The sequence below is a fragment of the Micromys minutus genome (genome assembly GCF_963924665.1).
Source record: "Micromys minutus genome assembly, chromosome: 27".
Classification (NCBI taxonomy): domain Eukaryota; kingdom Metazoa; phylum Chordata; class Mammalia; order Rodentia; family Muridae; genus Micromys; species Micromys minutus.
In genome coordinates, this window is record NC_137962.1 from 32,966,010 (window position 1) to 32,990,887 (window position 24,878).

The window sequence follows — 24,878 nt, forward strand, 5'->3', positions numbered from 1 at the left end:
CCACAAGAGACTTGCTGAAACTTCCCTGAAGGAACAGATGGCCACGGATGGGCCTTTGGGAGTGAAGAAGACACTCTCATAAAGCCAAGCTCTTCACCCTCAGACAGACACACTCCCCATCCATCACTCAGAGTGAGAAACTACTCAAAATGAAGACAAAAGACAGCTCCACTACTGGTGCCTGAAGGAGGTCAGCCCAGAAGGACATCTTGTCTGATGTCCTAAACCCAAGCAAAGAATGAAAGAACCGCAAGAACTGTGTGTTCTCAACTGGAGAAAGCGGGGATCCGCCCACAACCATGTTCCTAAACTTCACAGGCATCAATTTCCCTGCTGTGATATGGGATCACTTTAAAGATTAGAGAGAATATACGCAGGATGTGGGGAACAGAGCACACAGGCCACAGCAGGAAGATGCGCTGTAGTACACAGTGGATACCAAACCTTCATCTTCTTCCTAAAGCGGGCAGGGAAGGGGCTTGCATCCAGGGACTCATTGTCCCATGGGTTTACTCCAGCTCACAGGCCACAGTCCATCAGGTCTGGAAAATGCCCCACACACCAGTCTGATGGAGGCAAGTCCTGAACTGAGCTTCCCTGTCCCAGCTATGTATGAGCTTATGTCAAGTTGACAAAAACTAACCAGGGCGCTGATTTACCACTGAACATATTTTCTTTTTCTTTTTCTTTTTTTTAATTTTATGTTGAGTACACTATAGTTGTCTTTAACACACCAGAAGAGGGCATCAGATCCTATTGCAGATGGTTGTGAGCTACCACGTGGTGGGCATTGAACTCAGAACCTCTGGAAGAGCAGCTGGTGCTTTTAACCATTGAACCATCGCTCCAGCCCCATGAACCTATTTTCAAATCTGAAAATCAGCTGGCAATCTGCACAGTCTGTCCATGTTCCACACCTAAACTGTTGGAAGCCCCATTTGACCCCTGCCCCGTCACCTGAGCTAACACTCTGGGGTGTAAGGCCGCCTGAGCCATCGTCTCCCTGGAATTCAGGACAGTGAACCAAGCCCCCTGTCACTCACTGTCCATGGCCCTCCATATTCATGAGAACCACATTTATGGATTCTAGAAAATCACAGCTAAGATCTCTGTACAAAACAGGCACGGCCATTTTCTTGTCATTATTCCCTGATCAATGCAGAAAAACAACTGTTTACAGCACATTAACATGCAAGGTATGACGAGTCATCTAGAGACTGTTTAAAGTCTACGGGAGGAGGTGAAGGCTGCATGCAAATACTACGCATGCATATATGGATGTGAGCATCTGCAGACTGCACTGTCCACAGGGGCCCAGGAGCCAATCTCCATAGATGCAGAGGGAATGCAATTGCTCAGCAACCATCCTGACTAAACCTGAAACATCTCAGAATTGCAAATCCTGATGGCACATTCTATATTCACTGTACAGACCCCACCTGCATAGGGCTCCTCACATACTCGGCTGCTGAGATAGAGTCATGGCTCCAAATGAATAGGATTTTGTTTCTTATATGTCCATGACCTAAGCACACTACTTTTTCAATATTTTAAGGACTTACTACCTTTTTGACGATGCCCACCTCCTTTTCTCTGTAACCCACAAGATTTCCATTTTTGAACAAATGTGAGCACTGGACATCTGCGTCTCGGCACCTCCTCCTCCCCTGCAGCGGTTAGCCGTCTATGAATGGCATCTATTACATCTGACCTGAGAACACTATGAAAGAAGAGGGGATGTTCCTGCGGTGTTGCTCTAAAATGCAGTGTGACACTGCCTGATGAAGGAGGATACTGACTCCATGGGTTAATGGAGAGGCTAGTGGTAAGTAGTGGAAACTTACAGAGTTAAGGCACCATGGAATGCTTTTGATGGTGTCACAGAACCCCAGCCCCTCACTTACAAAGCCATGGATCCTGCCACGTCACAAATGCACTTGCCTCCATCGTGTGCTGCCCCACTAAAAGCACACAGCAACACAGCTCAGTAATCTTGACCTTCAGCTTGCAAAGCTATGAACCTAAATAGAGCTTTTCTTATTGTAAGTTAATAAACCCAGTGTTTGGTAAGAGTGAAGGAAAGCTAAGTAGCACAGAGTCCTTCCTGTGGGGTAACTGAATGAGAAGATGTCATCCCTATATATCCCTGAGATTTTTGTCTACTCACTACAGACACATCACCTGAGGCTGCAGAGTCAGAATCTGTCCCTACAATCAGTGTACAATCTATAAGCTGCCAGCTAAGGTGTGTCCACTAGTACAATAGAGGCATGACTGCTACAGGGGTAACCAACTTCTTTCTGATTGGACTTGAGGCCCACTCCAAAGGAAGACTCAGTCCCTGGTACTGTATACCTGATCAAAAGCCCATAGCTGGGGACATCATGGGATTCAGGGGGAAACTACAATTATTGCATTGCTAAATGGCTGTGTTGTCAAACTGCCTCCTAAATAGTTATGTTTATAGCCATAGATCTGTGTTGCCCTAACCTTGGCCAGGGAAACTTCTGTTTGCAGTGAGAAATATTCAATTCAGAGAACCATAACTGGTCAATGTCACATAGCATCACAGAGAGGGAACAGAGAAAACTAGAAGACTAGAAAAATTAGAGGGGAGCTGTGAGATGCTGCCTTGTGGACATAGCATGGCTACTGCGCCCACAAATTCACAGCAGCAGTGTCTGCTTGCACACGAACTGCAACTATATGTCATAGATGAAAGGAGAATTTCATGAGGGCCACAGACTTTCCATCCTATTTGGAGGAGACTCTCATAAGGCCCTATGCACCTCTGAAGGACTCCAGGCAACTGTTGTTTGCTGAGCGGGAAAGTCATTCTCTGAGCGGCACGGCCACTGCTGCACGGCCCTTGGTCACGTAGTTAGCCCCAAACCCACGCTCACGCAGGCAACCCTAACTAAATGCAGTAGCATGTGCACACACGACCACACGTACATAAAGATACACATACACACACACACACACACATTCATACGTGCGCACACAGGAAAGCAGTGAAGGGAATAGAAAGAAGGGATTTGGTGGCAGGAGAAGAGGATAAGAGAAGATAATTGAGGGGACTTGGAACAAAGAACATTTTATATGTGTACATAAAGTTGTAGAAAAAATTTAAAAGAAAATAGCCCACTTTTATAGACTTCAAAAATGGCCAGTGTCCGGAGAGCAGATCATTCAGGGAGAGCAATTTGTTCACACAAGGAATTCTGCAAGTTTGCTTTTGGCTTAGTAATTTTATCTCCTCTTTGTTGAAACAAAAAAATAAAAATAACACAAGTAGAAAAAAAAAACAACGGCTACCGCCAAACACTGCTTACCAATATCATCCTCCCAATAACAGATCAGGAGGGAAGGCACAAAGCAAGCTTCTATGTGCTCAGTACCTCCTGGAAGCAGAGGACGCAGAATTCAAAAGAATTGTCAGTACCAACAGAAAGCCCAGCAGCAGCACCTCTCTCAGACTCCCTCCCGGGCCCAGCCACCTCGAAGCTTCACAGAGGATAATGCTTCCAAGAGGATGGAAGAGCTCCCTCTGAACTAGGCATGAAGATGTTCCTGGTGCAGCATGGATCCTAGACCTGAGACCAGAATACAGCAAAACACCACAGACTGTCACCAACTCTGGCCTAAGAGTGCTACAGAACAAACATCAGGAATGCTGGGCCTTCTCCATGTGCCTCTTGATTGTGGCCCACTAAGGTGGATAAAGCTTGAGTTCTGAGGCCCTCAGGCCATACCAGGGGCTCAGTGCACCCCAGCAGCCTCAGGAAGTTGCAAGAGCTTATGGTGCCCCGTGTGCTCAATGAGGAAGAGGATGCTGTGGCCCGAGGCTTTTAAGGATGCAGGATGCAGAGTAATTAAGCACTTAGCACACAGCATTGGACAAAGTGAGCTCGTTAATAACAGTAGTTAAGCCTCGATTCACAAAGCACTTACACCTTCAATAATCTCACAAATGGCTTCACACATGAGCCAGAAGCAAAGCATCATAACACCAGAGTAAAAATTCTGTAACAATACATCAGTGTGCCAGCAGACATCTGTCTTCTCAGGTTGTCAGTTGAAACACAAAGTGACAATCATAACACAGCGAAAGGACCTCATAACTCAGAGGAATGCCTGTGACCTAACACAAGCAAAGCTCACAAGGGAAGCAGCAGCCAAGGCCACACAGGAGAAGCTGTTGGCAGCTCCTGGGTAGTCACTACAGACTCCAAGTCAGATAGTCAAGGAAACTCTGGAAGCGCAGGTCAAGGTCAACTCAAAAGCCAGACATCTTCCTGAGAAGGACCATAGCTTTCACATGCTTCCTTTCCAGAAACATCCATCAGAGTCTGGCACAATGCAACCAAGATGGAGGCTACACTGCTACAAAGCTGCCCTCACCACCACCTAACCAGAACTAAAGCACTCCAGTGGGCACAGTCACTCTAAGAGATTGTCAGTCACATGCTGACCTCTGCTACACTACCACACAGACCCCCCCCCACACACACACACACAAGAGTCTTTTACATTTCCTTCTAGGGCAGGTGAAGAGGCCCTTTACTCTTACTGAGGCAAACACTCAAGTGTGAATACTGGGGAGAAGACTAACTGCTGCTGTTCACCTGAATCCTCTGAGTCACTAGGCATCTGAGCTCTGGGCCATGCAGCCTGGAAGGATGCTATCACGCCTGTAAGCGCGCACAGATGAGCTCTCTCCAGTCCATCATGTTAGATCATACCAAAGACAAGGGGAAATGGAAAACCCGCAAATGGCTGATGAAAATATGTAGTCAGTCATCTTTATGGTAAACCGCCCAGTAAATGCTGTCACGATGTAAAAATGGCTACAGACGCTGATTCAGTGGCACCTCTTCCAAGAATGAGTCAGTCATTCTCGGTGCCTCTGACACTACAATGAAAAATAATACAAGTGCGACCAAGAATATATTTATTCAAATACTGGTGTGTTATCCACAACAGAAAGAGAAGCTATACATGTGTCTATCACCAGGAAACCACTGAACTGTGATCTCTCCTCATAAAAAAGGGGCTCCATTTTCTTTTTGAGATACAATTCACATACCACACAATTGGGTCATTTAAAGGTATTCTTAGTATATGGACAAAATTAAGCTGTCATAATCACTGTGTAACATAGCATTTTACACCTCCAAAGGAGGTCTTGCACTCATTCCCAGGTAATCCCCACACCCACACCCTGGGTCTCTATATCTGTCTGTCTCAGGCATTTCTGTTGCAAATGCCTGGCATGAAGCAACTTACAAGGTTTACCATGACTCAGTCTGAGAGTGCAGACCTGCACAGCACAGAAGACATGGTGGCAGGAGAGTGAGCCTTCTGCTCGTGCTGTAACAGCAGTTACCAAGCAGAAGACAGACAAGGGTGGGTTGAAACTACAAAATCCAAGGCCTGCCACCAGTGGCCCACCTCCCTTAGAAAGGCTCCACCTCATAATTGCTCCACAACCTTCCGGAACAGTGGCAGAAGTATTTAAACACATGGGCCGGTGGGGACCGTTGAATTGAAACCACAGCCTTTGACACAGTCACCCTTTCTAAGGTGGAAATTAAGAGCTGGCTCACTGGGTCCAATTTGCCTTCTCTAGTGATTAATGACAGTGACTATTTTCATGTTTTTACTGGTCATTTGCAAATTGTCTCTGGAGAAATGTCCATGGGAACATTTTGCCATTTCTTTGAAATACAAGTTAAGAGCTCTCTGTACACACCGGACAGAAGACTTACTCACAATTTGCACACACTCCCTATTTAGCTTGTCACTTCATTCTTGATGTAACTATTCACAATGCAAAGCTTTTCATTTGAGAAAGACCCCTTTCTTCTTTTGTGTCTTTGATTCTGGTGAACCCAGGTCAGGATGGCTGATTCCTTTTCTCCCTCATCTCATAAAACCCCCTTGTTTCTTTTTCTTATTTATTTGTTTGTTTGTTTGTTTATTGATCCAGAGTCTCACTACATAGCTGTGGCTGGCCTTGAACTCACCTTGAACAAGACCAAGCTGAACTTTAATTCTTAGATCTACCTGCCTTTGGCCCCTGAGTGCACCACCGAGCGTGCCTGGCCTCTCATGACCCCTTAGACTAAGGTCTGTGGTCCGCCTGTAGGTGTCCTGAGAGGCAGAGCTGAAGGTTTATTCCTTTGTGTGGTGATATCTAGCTGTTCTAGGACATCCCTTCTAGTGCTCCTTTGTAAAATATTTTTATTGCCAAAAGGGTAATTTATATTGGGTTCTGTCAATATTTTTTTTTATACTGAATGACATAATCACTTGGTTTAGTCTTTGGTCTGTAGATAAAAGGTAAAACATTGATTTTCATACACTGAAGCATTCTTATAATCAGAAAATAAATTCCACTTCTCATAATACAGAATCCTTTCTCCACTTTACTACAGCGGGCTTGCTAGCATTTGTTAAGGAATCTTAGTTTTCTTCTGATGGAGTCTCCCACCTGGTTCTGCTCACAGGGCAACAATGGCCTCCAGTGGTAAGTGGAAACCATTCCTCTTCTGTTTAAGAAACTCTGTGACACGAGCAGGTTAACTCTTTATTATACATGTTGTCTTGGCATTTTGGGACTGTTTTAAAGATTACTAATCTCATATATATGCAATATATAAGTGTGTGCTGTATCTACAAATGTGTATGAGAGGGTACAGGAAGAGAAAGAAACCAATTTCCAGGAAGTGCTGAATGGGACTGTAGAGAAGAGCAAATCTGAAATCTAAAGGTATGTAGGGCAGAGCAACTCAGGCACACACTTAAGGAACCCCTGCTTCCTTGGCACGGCGCTCTTTCTGACCACAGCCTTCAAGTGCCCAAGAAGAGGAGGCCCACCTATATACTGGAGGTCATCTGCACTACTCAAAGGCAACTGATTTAAATGTCGCTCACAGATTTCAAATCTGCGGTAACACACACTAGTGTCTAACCACCAGCCTGGCTACACTGAATCAGTCAACCATCCTCCATGGAATTCCTCACTCTGAACCTACTTTGCAGGGTTACTCATGAAATCCCCTTGGTGCTCTGCATCTCTGAAACTATCAGTGTCGCCTGTGTGAGTGCCTCCCTCTCCCCCTTCCACGCTTTCTCAGGCCTGCTCAGGTCAGCTGAAGCTGTGGGCACCTTCTCTGGTCTGCTGTCCGCTTCATGTATTTCCGTTCTGTGCTAGCAAACCTGTCCCCTCCTCTGTTCTTCCCGTGTCAGCAATTGTGTTAGAGCTTGAGACCACACCTGAGTGTAGTCAGAGTCCACTGTGGGACTCTGCTGGGGTAGACCGGGCTGCACCCTCGGGTTCTGTGTCGTTTTTCACCTGCTTCATCTCACAGGGGCTTCTTTCTGTCCTGAGTTCTAAAACTTCCAAGTTTTTCAGATGGTCACTGATTTCTGCTCTGATGCTACTGTTTAGACGCATGTCTGATTTGCATGGGCTCTCTTGGTGCCAGCATTTATTTGTCCTGTGTGAAGCAAGCGTCCTATGCTGTGGAAAGGAGCATGTCCTCTGTGCTGCTGAGAAGTGCATGGTTCTTGCTGATCCTCCATCTTTCAGACCTTCACTAGTCTTCTGCTGAGTTTTCCTACCCATTATGATAAAAACTACGCTGCCAGTGTTCAAACATTTCTTTCAGATGTTGAATGACTCTGTAAGAACTTAAATAGTAAAGAGACAGGTAATTGTGAATACACACACATGCACACAATACACACATCATGGCTGCCATGTGCAGAAGTGCACTGGCAAGGCCTAAGAAAACTCCAAACCTCCCAGTGACAGTTTCTGTTCCATGTGGCCACATTGTGACCAAATTTGTTTTCAAATCTGTCATCAGAAGCCCACTGCTCTGGGGTTTTATAAATGTTTGTAAACTTACAGGCACTAGGGTACACTTCCTCCTGATGACAATGGCCACAGAAGCTGCACTGTGCACAGATGTTCCTTACTGTGCCTCTGCAGGCCTGAGAACAGACTGTGGAAGGCAGCAGCACCTCCCCACTGAGGAGCGCTCCGGGAAGCCTGGCAGATGAATTTAGCCGCAGTACAGGCTCACATCACACTTGGGAAAGACTGAAGGCCAGTGTGAGAGCACTCACTTCTGAAATGACGCTGAATGAGAGGCCTCAGCATTATCCTCTCCCTGCTGTCCCTCAAAGCCCTACTTCTGTGGGCTTCTGGCAGCACGACATACTTCAGCCATATTCATAAACATCCATTCCAGAAAGCAACGCTAAGAGCAAGCTCTACTTTAAGTTCTGACTTACTCGGGCAAACAAAGAAATAAATATTCTTAATGCCCATGGGGAAATGCATTGTTTGTTCCAGTCCCCTGCCATGTTTGCTTTCAAGAGTAATTTATGAGAAGATGACATACAGAATCAAATCAACCTGAGATTAAACCTCCTGAGCGAGAATTCGCTGTGAGACCGTCTTCCTCGTGCAGAACAGTCATCGTCATTCCTCTCGAGCAGCCAAGGAACATTCAATTACCCTAAGGTATCAGCCCAAAGTGCCTGGTCAAAATTGTTTCTAAATTGAAATAGCAAAGATGCGTGGGGGGAATGCATCTTTGTTTTGGGGGGTTTTGTTTTGTTTTGCTCCTCCTATACTCAAAATATTTATTTAAACTAAAATACATCTTCTGCCAAAAATGTGTGAACCAAGGTGATGGAATAATGCTTCTTAGTTTTAAGCCAAATTTAACATTCTTGGACAGAATATGATAGTGGCTGTTTTAAAAGTACAGGATTTACTTAAAAATTATACCGTGGGGGGAGGTGCTTAAAAAAATCCAACACCAACAGAATAAGTTCATGAATTACACAAACCTATCTCACAGAATGCCACATGCAGGAATTAGATTGAGGCAGGAAGATGTCTCAATACAAAATAGAAAGCATATGTCACTATCAGTGTAAGCAAAGCACTAAGCACCTGCTGCACTGCCAACTGCAGTAATGCAGGTGTGCGAAAGAGGATTCAAAGGGAGCACCAAAACTGCTGTCACCCACAAGTGACCCCTGGCTGCCTGTACAACAAGTCTCCTCCCACCTGATAATGCTTACTGTGTCCCAGGAACCTGAGGGACCCCTGAGCTAGCTAGAGGAGAAAAGCCCAAAAGAGTGGCCCCCAAACAGGAAGGCCTCACTTATTCTCTCTCTTATCTGTACTTTCCAAAAATGCTAACCCTCTTTCTTTTAAGTGAGTTTTAAAGCCCTGGCTCTTAACAGTACAACAAAGAGACAGCTTAGGGATTCCACCCAAATGGAGTTGCCAAACTCCTTCTGTGCACAGCATGACACCAACTTTCCCAGTCCCAAGTGCAAGGAAAAGGCAGGCACCCAGGAGGGTGCATGTAAACTGAGTCATAATACCACCGGTTCAGAGGCTTGCTTGCCTCCCACCTGAGCCAACTCTCCATGCCTGTGGCCTCATCCCTTGGCTGTAGTGATCTTGAAGATCATGGAGACCCTCTCCTGGCCTTCACTAAGACCTGTCTTCCCCACAGCTAATCTACAGCAGTGATTTACTGCTCTTTTCAAAACTTCTGAAAATAGCAGCCCATGCACAGATCTTTCCTCAGAGCCTGCAGAAGAATCAACTGTAGGTAGAATTGCAAACCTGGGTCACCCATGCCCTCTGACCAACAACAGCTCAGACATTCTCTGTGAGAACAGTCTATCTCTCTACAGCTCTCCAACACATTATCATGGTCACCAATCCATTCTTCCTAGGCCCAGAGTCTCTCCTCCACATGGGCTATTTCTCTGAGTCCTGTAGCTTGAAAAAAAAATGTTTTTAACTTTTATTTATTGTATGTACATATTCATCTTATCTTTATATGTCTATGTTCGAGTGTGTGTGTGTGTGTGTGTGTGTGTGTGTGTGTGTGTGTGTGTGTTCAAGGGGGAGGGGAGGCCTTGCAAGAGCAGCTCTCAGCCCAGATCCAGATTGATTTGCAGAGCACAGTTCCTACCTCCTCTGATCATTGTTTCTTCTAGACAATTAACACCACAGTCATGGCCACTCACCCTGTCTGCTAATGATCAGGAAATGCATTAAGAATCACTTAGGTCTTACAACATAAGATGGTGTAAAGCAGTTAAAACAAACTTATTTACCACATTAATCAAATGGCCCATTCAGCCTGAACCATCAATTCTCTAAGCATCATGGCTGAACTTCACCATTGACTGAGGGCCACAGACAGGGGTCCTACAGTTCCAGGACCCTTGTTACCTCTCAGATGGGCCTGAGAGGCCAGAGATGCTAGGGGTAAAGAGTGGCTCTCCCTCACTGCTTAGCAATGACCTATGATAGAAGCAGCTCACTGACTAGATGTGTTGTCATCCTCAGGGTGACCTGTCCTTGATTGATCCCATCTCTCCAGATGACCACAAAAGGAAAGTTCTGCAGCTGACTGAGGGCAGTAATACAATAATACACAGATGCTCCAGTCTTTAACCACACAAAAACAAGGCAGCGCCATACAAGAGGTGGTCTCAAGAGAAAAGACAATGGTGTCGATTTTAAATCAGCATTCAAACCGAAGAGTGACCCATTCCGTGTGCTTAATATGTTTTCACACATGAATCAGAAGGTATACACATTACTGACCAGACTTTAGTAATAAACTTTAAACTGCTCAAAACAGGTGGTATTGTGTTACGGTTTGCTACTGTAATGTAAATGAAAGAAAAGGACTTGTGAGCAGGCAAGAGGACTCTGGGTAATGAGGCTTGTTGCCAAGCCTGACAAGCAGAGTTCAATCCCTAATATCCATATACTGGAAGGAGAAAAATGACTTCCATAAATTGCCCTCTGACCTCCACAGGCATGTTGAGGCATGTACCTAACCTATCTACCAACCAACCTACACACACACACACACACACACACACACACACACACACACAAAAGCTCAAAAGAATGTAAACATACAGAATTCTGAGTCATGGCACAGTGGTACTGTCTACCTCTCACACAGCTAACCGATCTGCATGTGATCCACCTTCTCATGAAACAATGCTACTGATGTCAGGATCAGGAGATGCTGAAAACCAAAAGAAGCATGCCTAGGTCACAGCTATCCACAAAGCACTGAACTAGTCAGACTCTACTAATACTAGTACCTTAACACAGCCCTGAAAGCCAGTGCGCTGAGGCCGCTGGGAGAAACCAAACTTCCAAATAGACTCATTTCTCCCATAAATAGTATTAAAACAGGACATTGTCAGTTGTGTGACTGAGTATGGATTTGAAAGTGGCTTTTAAAGCTGGACTCCAGGATAAGACTGCCCCTCTGCAGGATTAGTAATGGCTATTCTTGGTTGTCAAACCTGACTATATCTGGAATTAATTAAAACCCAAATAGCTGAACATACCTGTAAGGATTTTTTTTCTTAATTAAACCATTTCAAGTGGGAAGATCCACTTACTTTTAAAATTTATTCCCTTTACATCCTGCTCACGGCCCCTCTTCTTGGTCACCCCCTCCCACAATCCTTCCCCAACTCCACTTCTCCTCTGAGAAGGAGAAGCCCCCCACAAAGTATCCTCCTACCCTGGCACATCCAGACTCTGCAGGGCTAGGCACATCCTCTCCCACTGAAGTCAGCCAGACCAGGCAACCCCCATAGAAGAATGAATCCCGAAGACAGGTTACAGCTTTTGAGATAACCTCTGCTCCAGATGTTTGGGACTCACATGAAAATCAAGCTACACATCTGCTACATATGTGCAGGGAGACCTAGGTCCACTCCATGTATGCTCTTTGGTTGGTGGTTCAGTCTCTGAGAACCTCAAGGGTCCAGGTTAATTGGCCCTGTTGGGGAAGATTCACTTCTCATCTGGATCTTTGAGGCAGGAAGCTCCACCTTTAATCTGGTTCACACCTTCTGCTGGCAGCCATATAAAGGACATGAAAGAAGGAAGTGTGCTCTTTTTGCCTGCTTGCTCTAATTCTTGCTAACAAGTCTATCCTTCACTGCCCTACTTCTTCAGAACCCCAGCACACACTAAAAACCAGCTAAGACATCTGGCCTCATGGACTCAGCAACTACTAGATTCTTGGACCTGGTAGACAGCCATTGTTGGACTAACTAGACCACAGCCTGAAAACAATTCTAATAAATGCTTGTTCTGGATGGATGGATGGATGGATGGATGGATGGATGGATGGATGGATGGATGAATGGAAGGAAGATAGACAGACAGACAGGCAGGCAGGCAGGCATAAGAACAGCAAATCTCCACTGACGTTCACAATGGGTATCCTCTCCAGGAGGCATGGTGTCATGGTATGTGCCTACCTGTGTACTCACAAATGAAGACCACGAAGAACGGAGTGACCAGGTCATTTATTCCCTGAACGTATCCACTGGCAGGGTGTCGTATAGCCCATATAAACAAGATCCTTTCGAAAATCTGAAAGAAAATGAAATTGGCAGCAAAGCAAGAAATAACATGGTAAAAATTTAAAATGCACTCACGTTTTTAATTAAAATATATGCCATCAATATTTCTCACTGTCTCCAACACTAAGGCACAAAGCATAGACAGATATCAATTCTAGTTTCTTTGCCAAAGTCCAACAATTTTAGCTTTTTATTGACTCACAAACACCATAGTATTCTAGCAAACCCTGGGTTCAGTTCCTCCCCAGCACCAGCACTAGCTTCTCTGCTCCTTGAAGACAAGTAGGTCATAGGGTCACAGAGCAAACCAGAGCTTGGCAGACAATGGCTGGCTCTTTCCTTAGTGATAGATGGGTAGGCAGAAAAGAGGAAGAAGGGGAAGGAGGAGGGGAAGGAAAAGAGGGATGCGGCACATGTGCCCTACAAGGGAATGCATGTGCTAACTCCCTAGAAAGCTATCTTCATCCAAGAAGACACACATAGGCATCCTGAGCGATGACTGTGTTGAGTACAGTAGCCTCCTTCTTCCTCAGGACACTCACGCTCAGTTGATCCTTCCTATTCACCACCCAGCTTACTCTTCTCCATCTTCCGTCTTGAGATTAATCTTATCAAGGTGCAGCAGCCCAACACCACTCTACACACTACCCTATACCCATGTCTGCACACCCACGCTGTTGGCTTAAAGATCCTCCTTTCATCCATAAACTTTCGCCCAGGTCTTCTCAAACTCTGGCCTTGCCCCAGGGGCCTCTTCTAACCCTCCTCAGAGGCCAACAGTTACCATCTCAGCTCCCACAGCCCTAAGGGCCCCTTCTTGCCTCTGGCTTAACTGTTGGTATTTGAAACCTGAAGATGATGTCTTTATGCAAGAAGGCAGGTACAAGATAAAATGAGGCCTGTCCTTGGACAAGAAGAAAGGATGGGCGGAGACAAAGTTTTAGAAAGAGAAGAAGCCAGATCAAGGAAGAGGAGCTGGGAGCAACATGGAGGCAGATGTTAAGATTCTTCTCTGTGCATAGACACAGGCTGTTATAAATATTTTATAAGGGATGGCTATGTACAGAATTTTGTGCTGTCTAGATGGGAAAATTATATCATATCAATTGGATCAGAGGTTATTGTGTGGTGTTTCCTTTCATGTGGTGCCTTAACTGAGTTCAAGAGAAGGTGCAGTGACAGGACACACCAGGTGTGCCATGGAATAAGGATGTGTGTGTCTGGGGTAGGACCAACCCACCAAGGGAACTGTGAGTGAAAACAGTGTGGCAAGGTGCCATGCTGGAGCGGCTTGAGGACCACCAGAGTCAGAAAGTACCCTGGGAGCCAGCATGGAGCCCTGAGATAAATCAGTGTTCGTTCCTATGGCCTGATGGAGCAGGAACTAGCGTGTGATTAACTGCCTGGGTCAGAGAGAGCCAGGGCCGTCCAGAGTGGTAACGCGCAGGAACCGGCCGCTACCTTTTTATTATTTACCACAACAGAGACCAGTTCTTAGCACTCCTTCCTGTGCCATCTGCTCTTTGCCCACCTTCTTTATGGAAGAGCCAGTCACATGCTACCAAGTGACTCTCTGGTCTCCCTCCTTCCAACTGTCATTCACTGGTGGCTCTTGATTGAAACTGAGCTCCGAAGCCTGACAAGGTCAGGCCTTACTTTTCTGCCCACACTTCACACAGGCAAGCAGAAAAGGCAGTCAACTAGTGCTCACATGAGTAAAGGTGTTCCAGAGCCTTTAAGTACACCAAATCTGGAAGAACTCGATGGTTGCACACTCAGGGAAGTGTCAAGCCCTTCCTACATCACCTACCCCCCTAAGTGTGATTGGGCTTGGTAGTCTAGAGCCCTCAAAGCACATGAACCCAAGGATTTACAAAGGAGAGGCCTAGAACCCTGACAAGCAAAGCCTCTGATCCCAAGGCATGGGGTCTATTACTGGCAAACTCAGACCCCACTCCTACAACAGTACAGCATCACCCCGCTGTTCAAGTGAATAACAAGCCACCACCACCTGTAGCACAGCAGGCGCCAGCTCAATATTTGCTGAGTGAGTGACACGCTCATGCATATAGATTCATATACATTTTTCATCAGTCAACAGTTTCCTAGAGAGAAATGAATATTTAAACAAAGTTCAGAGGCTGGGGTACAGCTTACTAACAGAACACTTGCCCAGCATGTGTGAGGGCCCTGGAAACAATCACTAGCACTACAGAAAAATTGAGATCAAATAAAATAAAAACAAGTTCAGAGGCTGGGGACACAGCTCAGTCGCAAAGTGTCACCGTGCAAGCACAGGGGCCTGTTAGGATCCCAAGAATACATGTAAAAGCCAGGGGTGGCTATAAGCCCTACCATATAGTCATACAACCCTGGCGATCAGGGCAGAGACAGGTAAATCCCTGCAGCTCATTGTCCAGCCTGCCTAGGCAAAGCTAAGAGCTTCAAGGTTAGTGAGACATGCTGGCTCCAGAGACATAAAAGTGGAGGTAATCAGGGAAAGACAGTCAGTGCTGACCTGGGACCCATGCACACACAAATCCACGCTAACAAATACATCACACGCACCTCACATGCATGCAGACACACATACATGCTTTGAAACCTGAACCTCATCAGAGGCCCTCAGTACCCAGGAGACTGTCACAGCCACACAGGAACAGAGCTCTATCTGCTTGCACCCACACAGGCAAACAAGGCACATGCTGTGTCTTGATGCAGCGCGCTCCTTGACCAGCGAGGAAAGATGACCACCACCAGAGGATTCTTCTCAGATCACGCTTTATTGTGGGAGCCTCTTGATTGAAGGGGAGAGCAGGAAGCGGGGAGGGGGGCAGGGGGGTGAACTACCCTAGCTGTCCGCTTATATAGGCCTTGCACATACCACGAAAGGCCTGAGAAGGATGAGGAAAAAGACTTGGGCTGGCCTGGGCTCTTAAGACTTTGATTCTAAGCACAAGCCTCTGTCAGTGGGACTCAAGGTAGACTTGGGACCACTCAATAGTACCAGCACCTTCCTGGGAGGAAGAAAGCAAACCAGTAGCACAGGGTGTGTGCAGAGGACTGAGGAGCTGAATATGCAAATGAGAAGTCAATGCTTTCCTGCTCCTCTACAGAGACAACAGCTCTCCCCTGAAGGAGCCTCAAAGGAGGCCTCTGCCAGCTGTTGGTAGCACAGCACACCCTGTCACTGTACTGCACCTGAAAAAGCAGAAAACTCCACAAATACTCATTTCTTGTGAGCAAAGGAAAGCTCATAGTCAGCTCAGCTGTTCGCAGAGTAATTCCACTGGATCTCTCTCAGTGACCTGAAATTTCTCATTTATGGCTTTGTTTCTAGAACCACACAGGCACAGGCTTCGGGAGAATAAGCTAAGGCTGACTTCCAGACAACGGGCAGTGGCTGGAACTGCAAAACCAGTCCTGATCCCTTCGTCACTCAGTATCTACTGAAACTTCTTTGTCATATCATCTAAAAACATTCTCGGGGGTGGGGGTCATTCTCCATGGGGCCACAGCCTACAACTCCATGAAAACCCCTTGGATTTTTCTAGCAATTTGAGCAAAAGGGTGGAAACAACATGCTCACTTGAAGAAATCTGTCTGTGGCAGCAGGGTCAGCTTAGTAAAGAACGGATGTAAAAAGAAGTTCACATCAGGCGCAGAATGTTAACTCAAGCTGAAGTGCTGTGAGGAAGCACACATGATCCACCAAAGAGCATGATGTACAGAAACCTTGGACCACTGATATGCCTACTGGAAACAGACTGGTCTGAAAGGCCTTGACTATGAACACTCACAGACTTTATTAGCCCTTGGAGTTCTGTTTGCCACTCTTGATATCCGTGTCTGTTGCGGGGGCTGCATTAAAAGTAGCACAAACTTTGATTTCTTCCCAAAGGCTCGTTTCTGAGACTCTGTAATGAAAATACTTGCTATCACATGTTTCCCCAGGTCTGAAGAAATCAAGAGGCCTGACTGGGGCTCAGTGGCTATGTGCCTGCTATGCAGGCATGAAGCCCTAGGTTCAGAATCCCAGCACCCACTGAAAAGAAGTCAAGCTCCGTGGACAATGACTAACAGCACTGGGAATGGTAAGGGAGGGAGAAAAAGAGGTGGGGAGCTCACACTTTATAACTCTAGTTCCAGAGGATCTGATATCCTCTTCTATCCTTGGCAGGCTATTGCATGCATGTGGTACAGGCAAACACTCATATACATAAAATAAAAATAAATCTTTAAAAAATAAAGACAAAAGCTAAGAAAACACAAAACAAAACATTAATTCCCTCCAAAGTGATCAACAAATTCAACTAAAATTGGAAGGGTCCATGACACCAAACAAGCTGACTTTCACACATATGGAAAGGCCAAGAACTATAACCAGGAACAGGCAGCCTGGACCTGCCCACAAGACTCAAGACTACAATAATCAAGACCAAGTGAGGACAAAAAAAGACAGACAAACCAAGAAGCCAAGACCAGCCAAAGGAGCTTGGAAATTCTGAGGGACAGCAGACAGGTATGGTTGCTGGTGGTCAGAGCCACAACAGGCTTTCCAATGGGAACCTTTTCAGAAAGGGAGGTGCAGAAAAGCAAGCCATAAGAAAAGGAACCATGATGGGGGCATCACAATACCTGACCTCAAACTATACTCCAAAGACACAGTAACAAAAACAGCAAGGTACTAACCAACAACTACAACAGCAGACACAGAGACCAAGGGAACAGAGGCTCAGAAACAAGCTCAGCTGTACCCACCTGACTTTCCATGAAGGTGCCAAACCATACAAAGAAAAGGCAGCCTTTTCTAAAGCACTAGAGAAGAATGACTTAGAGCCTACCTGTCACCCAATTAATTTTTAAAAAATCAATTCAAAATGAATCACAGACTTTAATAAGATGTCAAACTTTGACCTAAAGGAAAACATAGGACTAGGGCTTTCAATGGTCAGGATACCTCAGCAAGAACTGATGAACAGGACTGTATGAGGCACCAAAGAAAACAACTTGACAGAGTGCAGACAGCCTGCAGGACAGACGGGAGGAGGTCTTTGCCATCTGACAGGGTAGGAATCTAAAATCTACAAAAACCTCAAAAAGCTGAACACCAAAAATTCATCCCATCAATAAATGGGCAAATGTAAACACACAGGTCCTTAAAAATGAAAGAAATAGGGCCAATAAATACATCGACAACAGTTCAGCATCCTTGGTCATGAGGGTAATAACAAATCCAAACTGTGTTTAAAGTCTATCTCACCCTAGTTGGAATGGCTACCTTTTAAACAACAACTAATGCTGGTGAGAAAGGAGCACTTCATTCCTCAGCTGGGGACAGAAACTAGCGTGGCCACTGTGAAAATCCGTCTAGAGTCCTCAAAGCACCCAAAACAGAACTGTCATATGATCCTGGGACACCACTTCTGGATATTTAGCTGGAAAGAATTAATCTCGTTTAAGATGCTATACACAACAGCCAAGTACAGAATCACCCCAGATATCCATTAACATATGAAGAGATAAAGAAAATATGGTATATATAGACAATAAAGTTTTACTCAGCTACAAAGGATAGAATTATGCCATCTACAAGAAAACATGCATCACGTTAAGTGAAATAAGCTAGACTCAAATGAGTATCACATGTCATATGTGTTGGGCTTTGCTGAAGGAGATGTGTCACTACTAGGGCTAGGCTTGAAGGTTTCAAAAGCCCACACCAGGCCCAGTCTCACACCCTCTCTCTGCTTGCAACTTTTAGATCAGATGTGAGCACTCAGACACTGCTCCAGTGCCATGCCTGCCTGCCAGTTACCATGATCCCTGTCGAGATGAACATGGAAACCTCTAAAACTAGAAGGCAACCTGATTAAATGCTTTCTTCAATAAGCTTCCTTGGTCATGGTATCTCCTCAAAGCAATAGAACTATAGCTAAGATATCACTTAAAGTGACAAGGCTAATACAGACATGGGAAATACCTTCCCCAGTATTGCCAGGCTGTGGAGATGCCAAGTTCATTACTCTAAATGCAGCATGCCCACATGAGGGAGAAAAACCAAGGAGAAGAATCGGGGCTCAATGAAGAAAGATCAGCTTCTCCCTGGAAGGGCCTGCACATCATCATGAGGCTAAGAAACATCAAATGAAGTTCTTGCCTTACAGAGTTTAGGGTGGGAAGACTCTGGAGCACAGCCACAGCGAGAGATACAGGTGGCTGCTGCCAGGGCCCCAGAGTACCCTCAGCAACTTGGTAAATACAGATACACCAGCAGCTCAGGAGGTCTGTCAACAGGGCAGGAGAACAGTACTCTGGAAGCAAGGACCAGTATATGACCCCTGTCCTCACCCCACCCCAACCATACCTCGGCACATGGGGACCAGATCTGGAACTGGGGAGGCTGCCACCTCCATTCGTGAACCCTTAAAGCCTGACAGAAGAAGCTAATGCTCCATGGGTACCTTCAGTGCAAGAACATCCCTTCTCCCCCAGTCATAGGTGGCCCCTATATTCAGTCACAGCTTCAGGTCAAAAAGTTCAGTTTCACAACCTGCATGGCGCACTATCTTGTGTCTGTTCATATGAAACAAGACATCACATCCCAGCAGCAACCTTACTTCTGAACCGAGACTTCTCTAAAGAAGCAGAGGGCAGACAACAGGACAGATGTGAAGGAAAGGCCACTAGGCAGATGTTGAACTTGGCAACATCTGCACTTGAATACGGTCTTCAACAAAGACACAGGACTAGCCACAAACAGCTAAGTGTCACAGGTCATGTTAAGATGGGGTTCATCAACAAAATAGGCAGGGACTAAAACATGAAAGGTTGCTTTAAAAAAAAAGTAATTTTTCTTTCACATAACAGTATTGGAGAAAAGAAGAAAAACAAAAACAAACAAACTAAAGGCTGATTTCAGAAAACACCACAGAGTCCCACCAAGCTGCCACATGAGGTTCTGTACTCAGGACCCAGCTTCACACCTCCCAGCTCCCATCCAGTGAAGTAACTCCATGTCACCAAGCTAAGTGACCAGGTTACAAGTAGTACCACACTGCCAACTCACATAGAGATGTGCCTACTCTTTCCTATCTGTGTCTTATTTAAAATCCCTGCTAGTGGGACACAAACAGGAGCAAGAGAGCCAAGCAGCTGCTTGGACCTGAGGTTAAAGCACACAGTGGTAACCAACAGTCTGACAAACAACTAGTTCCAGACACAGTCACCAACTTCCATCTCATGATGCTACCATGTCACTGTGGACACATCCCAACTCCTAAGGTGTCAGAAATCTAACTGGCTCCTGCATACTGGCTGACATAAGAGCCACCTTCCAAGGCTCTTCCTCAAGGACCTGCTCCTCATTTCATGTCCCCAAATACATATTCACGCTCAAGTGATCCAGTCACATTTAGCCAGCCTGGATAGTCCGCCCTCTTCTCCCAGAGGTCTGCCTGTCCTGAAGACTGCACAGCCCCTGCTCAGTCCTGCCAACTGCTAAATATATACACCTCTTATCTCTGGAGAAGTCTTAGAGCTGCGTAAAACCTACTGCCAGGGAGATGCTCCTAAGTAAGAGGCTAAGACCTGAACACAAGGCAACGGTAGTGATTTTGGACTATAACTATGGCCAGAGGCCACAAGGCCAGCTCTATGAGCAGTGTGCCAAGCTGTAGAAACACACACACACACACACACACACACACACACACACACACACCAAGGTCTATTTCCCACTTTTAAAGAAAAACTTAAGTAAAGAAGAGGTCGTAATTTATTACCCTTGTTTCCAGCCACTGTAAGCACACCACTGAGAAGGGCAATCAAAGAGAAGTGCCTCGGAGCGGCCGCTCCTATGGAAACTCATTCTCCCCTTTTGTGCTCCCCAATCTATGAGCACTTTTACTTCAGCAATATCGGAATGTTTTAGCAGCTTTACGGAGCAGGCAAGAGATGTCCATGTTTCAAAATGCATTTACTGGGGGAAAATAAAGATGGAAAACAAAGTATTTCAGATAGTAAGTATACTTTAAGGAGATACCACTTACTTGAGTGACAAAAATATAAAGGTTAGGAATAAATCTAATAAAACATACATAAGGCCTTTCATAAAGGTTTGTCTTGTCTGATGGCCCAGGTCAGTGATCTCAGCTACTTGGTAGAATGAGGCAGGAAGTTCAGGGTATGTACAAGCTACAGAGTGAGTTCAAGGCTACCTTGGGCAACTCAGACAGACCTAATCTCAAAATAACACGTCATAATAGAACTGAAGACAGAGCTCAGTGGAAGAGGACCTGCTGAGCAGATCTAAGGAGTCCACGCAATCCCATTCACAAATCAAACAGACTTTTCAAAAGCCCAACAACATGGTTCAGAAAAGACACAAATAAGTAAAGACTAAGAGAACCCAGGCAACTCTGAAGAGGAAGGAGGTGGCACTGATGTCCCTGTAGATGCCTGGGAACATGGCACAGATAGAGAGATCCAACATTGAGGTGATAAGCCCAAGTCCCTGCATGGCCCCCACTGTGACTGACTGCCCATAGGTGCTACTGTCAGCTACAAATTAAACATAGGATGGGGAAAGAAAATTTCAGATGAGGAGATGGGAAGATTTACAAGACAGATGTGAGAAAGGAGTTAAGGAAAACATCCCATGATGACCTAAGAGGGCATCACATTCAACTCAGCAAAGCTAAGCCTGTCCCATCAAATATCCAGCAAAGAATTAGAATGCCAGATGTATAAACATCACAAGCTTATTTTTTTGGATAAAAGGAAGGGGGTGGGACAGCCAGTAACAAGCATTTGCCAGAAGAGGGACACATAAGATGCCTCTCTATATATACAGAGAAGCTCTTTACCCACCAGCAGCCAAGGAAAGTGAAGCCAAGAGCATGATGGGAATATCCACCAGACATACAGAGCTCAGAAGCCTGCCCATGTTCCAAGAACTGCTAAGGACTGAAAATCCAGGTTTCCAGAACTTCAGGTGAGCCCCATCTGCAGGCCCCTCCAGAAAGCACACTGATGTTATCCTGAAAGCCTTAGAGAAATCCTCACAGGGGTATACCTGCATAAATGGATATGACGATCCTAGCACACCGTTCCACTTGCATAGCATTAGGAAGTGCCCAAACATTCACCCTGAATGCTACACAAGTAGAAAAAAGCACAAGCTGCAGAGAATGAATTGCACAAAGAAAGCAACACACAGCTCAAGACACAACAACACTACCACACTGCTTCCTTAGTGTTGAAGTCACAAAGTATGGCAAATATAATTTGGAGATGAATAGTCCACCTTATTTTTGGAGGAGATGGGGGGACAGAAATGGAGCTGCAGTAGCAGAACCATGAGCAGAAGGAAACAGTTTCTATGCTACCAGTTTCAAACTCATAGAGGTCAGCACTGGAGAGGTCCTTACTCCTAAACTCAAGGACGTAAGTTTCTACAATAGATACTTTCAAACATAATACATATATTCTTTTTGCTATATTTTTGGTGTACATCATAAAAAAGATTTAAGAGCAATCAGTAATTCCATGTCCACTAATTATGGACTTTGGGAGCTCCTAGATCAGGCCCCTCAAGTGCAGTGAGCAATGGTCACACACAGAGACAGGCATCAGCAGAGACTCCCCGGCCAGCGCTCCTCTTACCTCTGTCACCTTGGGCTGAAGAATCAGTGCTTCCGGGCTCATCCGAGGGATGTCGATATGGATCTGCAGATGCAGGAGAGACATATGTTTATCTTATAGGATGAGAGCAGTCCTTGACGACACTTCTGATTTGCCCTTAAGCTGTTCTGAGAGGACTGTCACCAGGCTCCTCCATAGGAGGCGTCCAGAAACACATTCCACCTGAGCGAGGCTCGAATGTCCTCAGGTGGCAGGCATGCCTGACCCTTCTCAGTCCTGCTGTACTTGTCGCATGGTTAGGAACAAAGTGGGCCCTTGGCTCCTCAGTAACATGAACCAATGGGACCAGTGCACATTCATTTTTCAGCCTGACACTGGGCAGGATTCAAGGACACTGACAGTGCCCTGTTTCAGCAATGACAGGACTATCTGTAACATAGGCCACATTCACCTCTATTTTACAATGTCCGTGAGGAATCTAGGACACATTAAAGGAAGCATTTGAAAGTCTCTGCTGGTGTCAGCAGATTCCTGTGTGAGTACCATCTGACATGAGTTTTGACAACGTTTGCCAGCATTACAGTGGAGACCGCCTGAGTTCGGGGCTTAAGAGGTGACCCAACAGGAGTGCTCTGAGCATAGCTGGCAGCACAGGCTAGCTCCACACCCCAGGAGCACACCCCACACCAGAAACACTAGCATCACTCTGGGGCTCCAGGGCAACTGCCTGTACTGAGGGAGACAGCATATTTTAACCCAAAGTTTAGTTCCATTGTTGCCCATGTGCAGAGAGGCAAATAGGGTCACCATTTCACTCTGACACTGGAGCCTGTGGCCAAAAGGAAGCCACTTAGGCTCACCTCTCCTCCTACAAAAAGCCTGCTCTCTGTTTCCTTCAAAGAGCTACTGGTGACAGTCAGTGTCTGAGTCCTCAGTATAAGGGAACAAGATGAGATAAACTTGCACACAGAGCACACAGAAACAAACTCCATGGGTACCCTCTTGAGGGACACCTACACAGACTCAGTCGAGGGCCACATGTAGAAGTCCAGGTATGGGTGAGGAAGAGGGTTGCCCAGATCCACTAGCAAGACATCCTGGGAGCCACCTCCTGTGCATTGTTCCCTTTGCTGATAGATCTGTAAACAGATGCTCTGTGTGGTAGCCTGACCTGCCTCTATACCCAGTACCAGCAAAGATCCACAGGCAATGTGCTTCTTATGTTGCCAGAACAGTGTAGGCATCATACCCCATATCCTGACCCTGGCCTGACTCATCAATAATAGGCCTGAGAAAATAAGGAAAAGGTCGTAAGTATCAGCAGGAAGAACCTACAGAGAGGAAGCCAAGCCAGACAACTATTATCGCTAACTAGCCCCATGTGGTCTGGACATAACCTTCAGTGAGACAGTAAATACACAATAATCCAATACAGGAAGGCACTAGATGAGGGCCTAGGCCAAGGCACTGCCCTATAGAAGCAGGATATAGAATGCTGGACACAGGCCAAGGTACAATATGCCAACCATTACCCAAGGCAGAGCCTGTCATCACTAACAGATCTCAGCATCTATTTTGTAACTTGACTCAAGCCTCATGTTTTACCTCTGAGAAGGAACACAAACAAGTCAGATCTGCCACAGGTAGGCAATTGACATTAATTGCTTTCAAGTGGTTATTGTTAGGAAATATAAATCTGCAAGCCTATCCTGATAGATGAAACACATGCCCTGCAAACTACCTCCAAATCCCAGTATTGAGTGGTACGTGGAAAAGAAAGAGACTCCACACACACCTGGCGATACATGTCCTGATGAACTTCATCATTCCTAGAGTTGTAATAATGCTCAATGAAAGCAAAGTATTCCTTCTGTTTCCTCTGCAGTGTGGCTGGTCTTCGGTCAACATTGGCAGGAAGGTAACCCTGAGAAGCAAAAGAACACAGGCATCTGTGGTAACTGTGCATCGTGAGAATGAAGAGCAAGCGTCCGTCCAGTGTGACTCAGGTGTGCTGGGGCCCAGCTAACACAGAAGGGAGGACACCAAAAGAGCAGCCCACACAGAACAGAGCTGCAGGACAGCACACAGCACAGGCACTCGCCACCAGTGTCACTAACCAGTTCTAAGTCACTCACATCCACCAAAAGTTGTCTCATGACACCCAGACCCAATGCTTTCTTTTTTTAATATTTATTTATTTTTATGTATATGAGTACACTGTAGCTGTTTTCAGACACACCAGAAGAAGGAATCGGATTCCATTACAGATGGTTGTGAGCCACCATGTGGTTGCTGGGAATTGAACTCAGGACTTTGGGAAGAACAGTCAATGCTCTTAACTGCTGAGACATCTATCTCTCCAGCCCAACCCAATACTGTCTTAACACATGGTATGGAGATATTAAATCCTTTCTCCACAGAGCTTACATCCACAAGGAATGGGGAGTATGTCTGGTCTCACACTCACACCATGCACACATATACACACATGTTGATTTTAGGTGCACGGAGCTGCCATGCAGGCAAATGTGCCTGTATTCTCCAAAGCCTCTGAGGGCCCTGGCACTATGCAATACATATAATAGACACACTTCTATGTGGCTTCTTATTTGTTCCCTTTGTCTACGTTCTATAAGTTGTCATCTTATAATATGATACATACGATATAACTTTAAATTTTGTTAATTTTAAGCACAGGCCTATGGCCTCAAGGAAAGCTTCAGGCAGTTGACTACTGTGTCCAGAAAGACAGAAGGCACTTTCCATTGCCCATA

General features: G+C 45.7%; 1 protein-coding gene across 1 annotated transcript in view; it reads right to left on the reverse strand.

Moving 5' to 3' along the window:
- Positions 1 to 24,878, reverse strand: part of TBC1D22A (TBC1 domain family member 22A) — a 269,910-nt gene that overhangs the window by 161,102 nt on the left and 83,930 nt on the right. The window contains exons 6-8 of the mRNA XM_080938816.1: positions 23,900 to 24,028; positions 22,126 to 22,188; positions 12,355 to 12,469 (exon numbers count right to left, since the gene is read on the reverse strand). Coding sequence (XP_080794942.1) covers positions 12,355 to 12,469; positions 22,126 to 22,188; positions 23,900 to 24,028 — 307 coding nt within the window. The remainder of the gene's footprint in view (positions 1 to 12,354; positions 12,470 to 22,125; positions 22,189 to 23,899; positions 24,029 to 24,878) is intronic.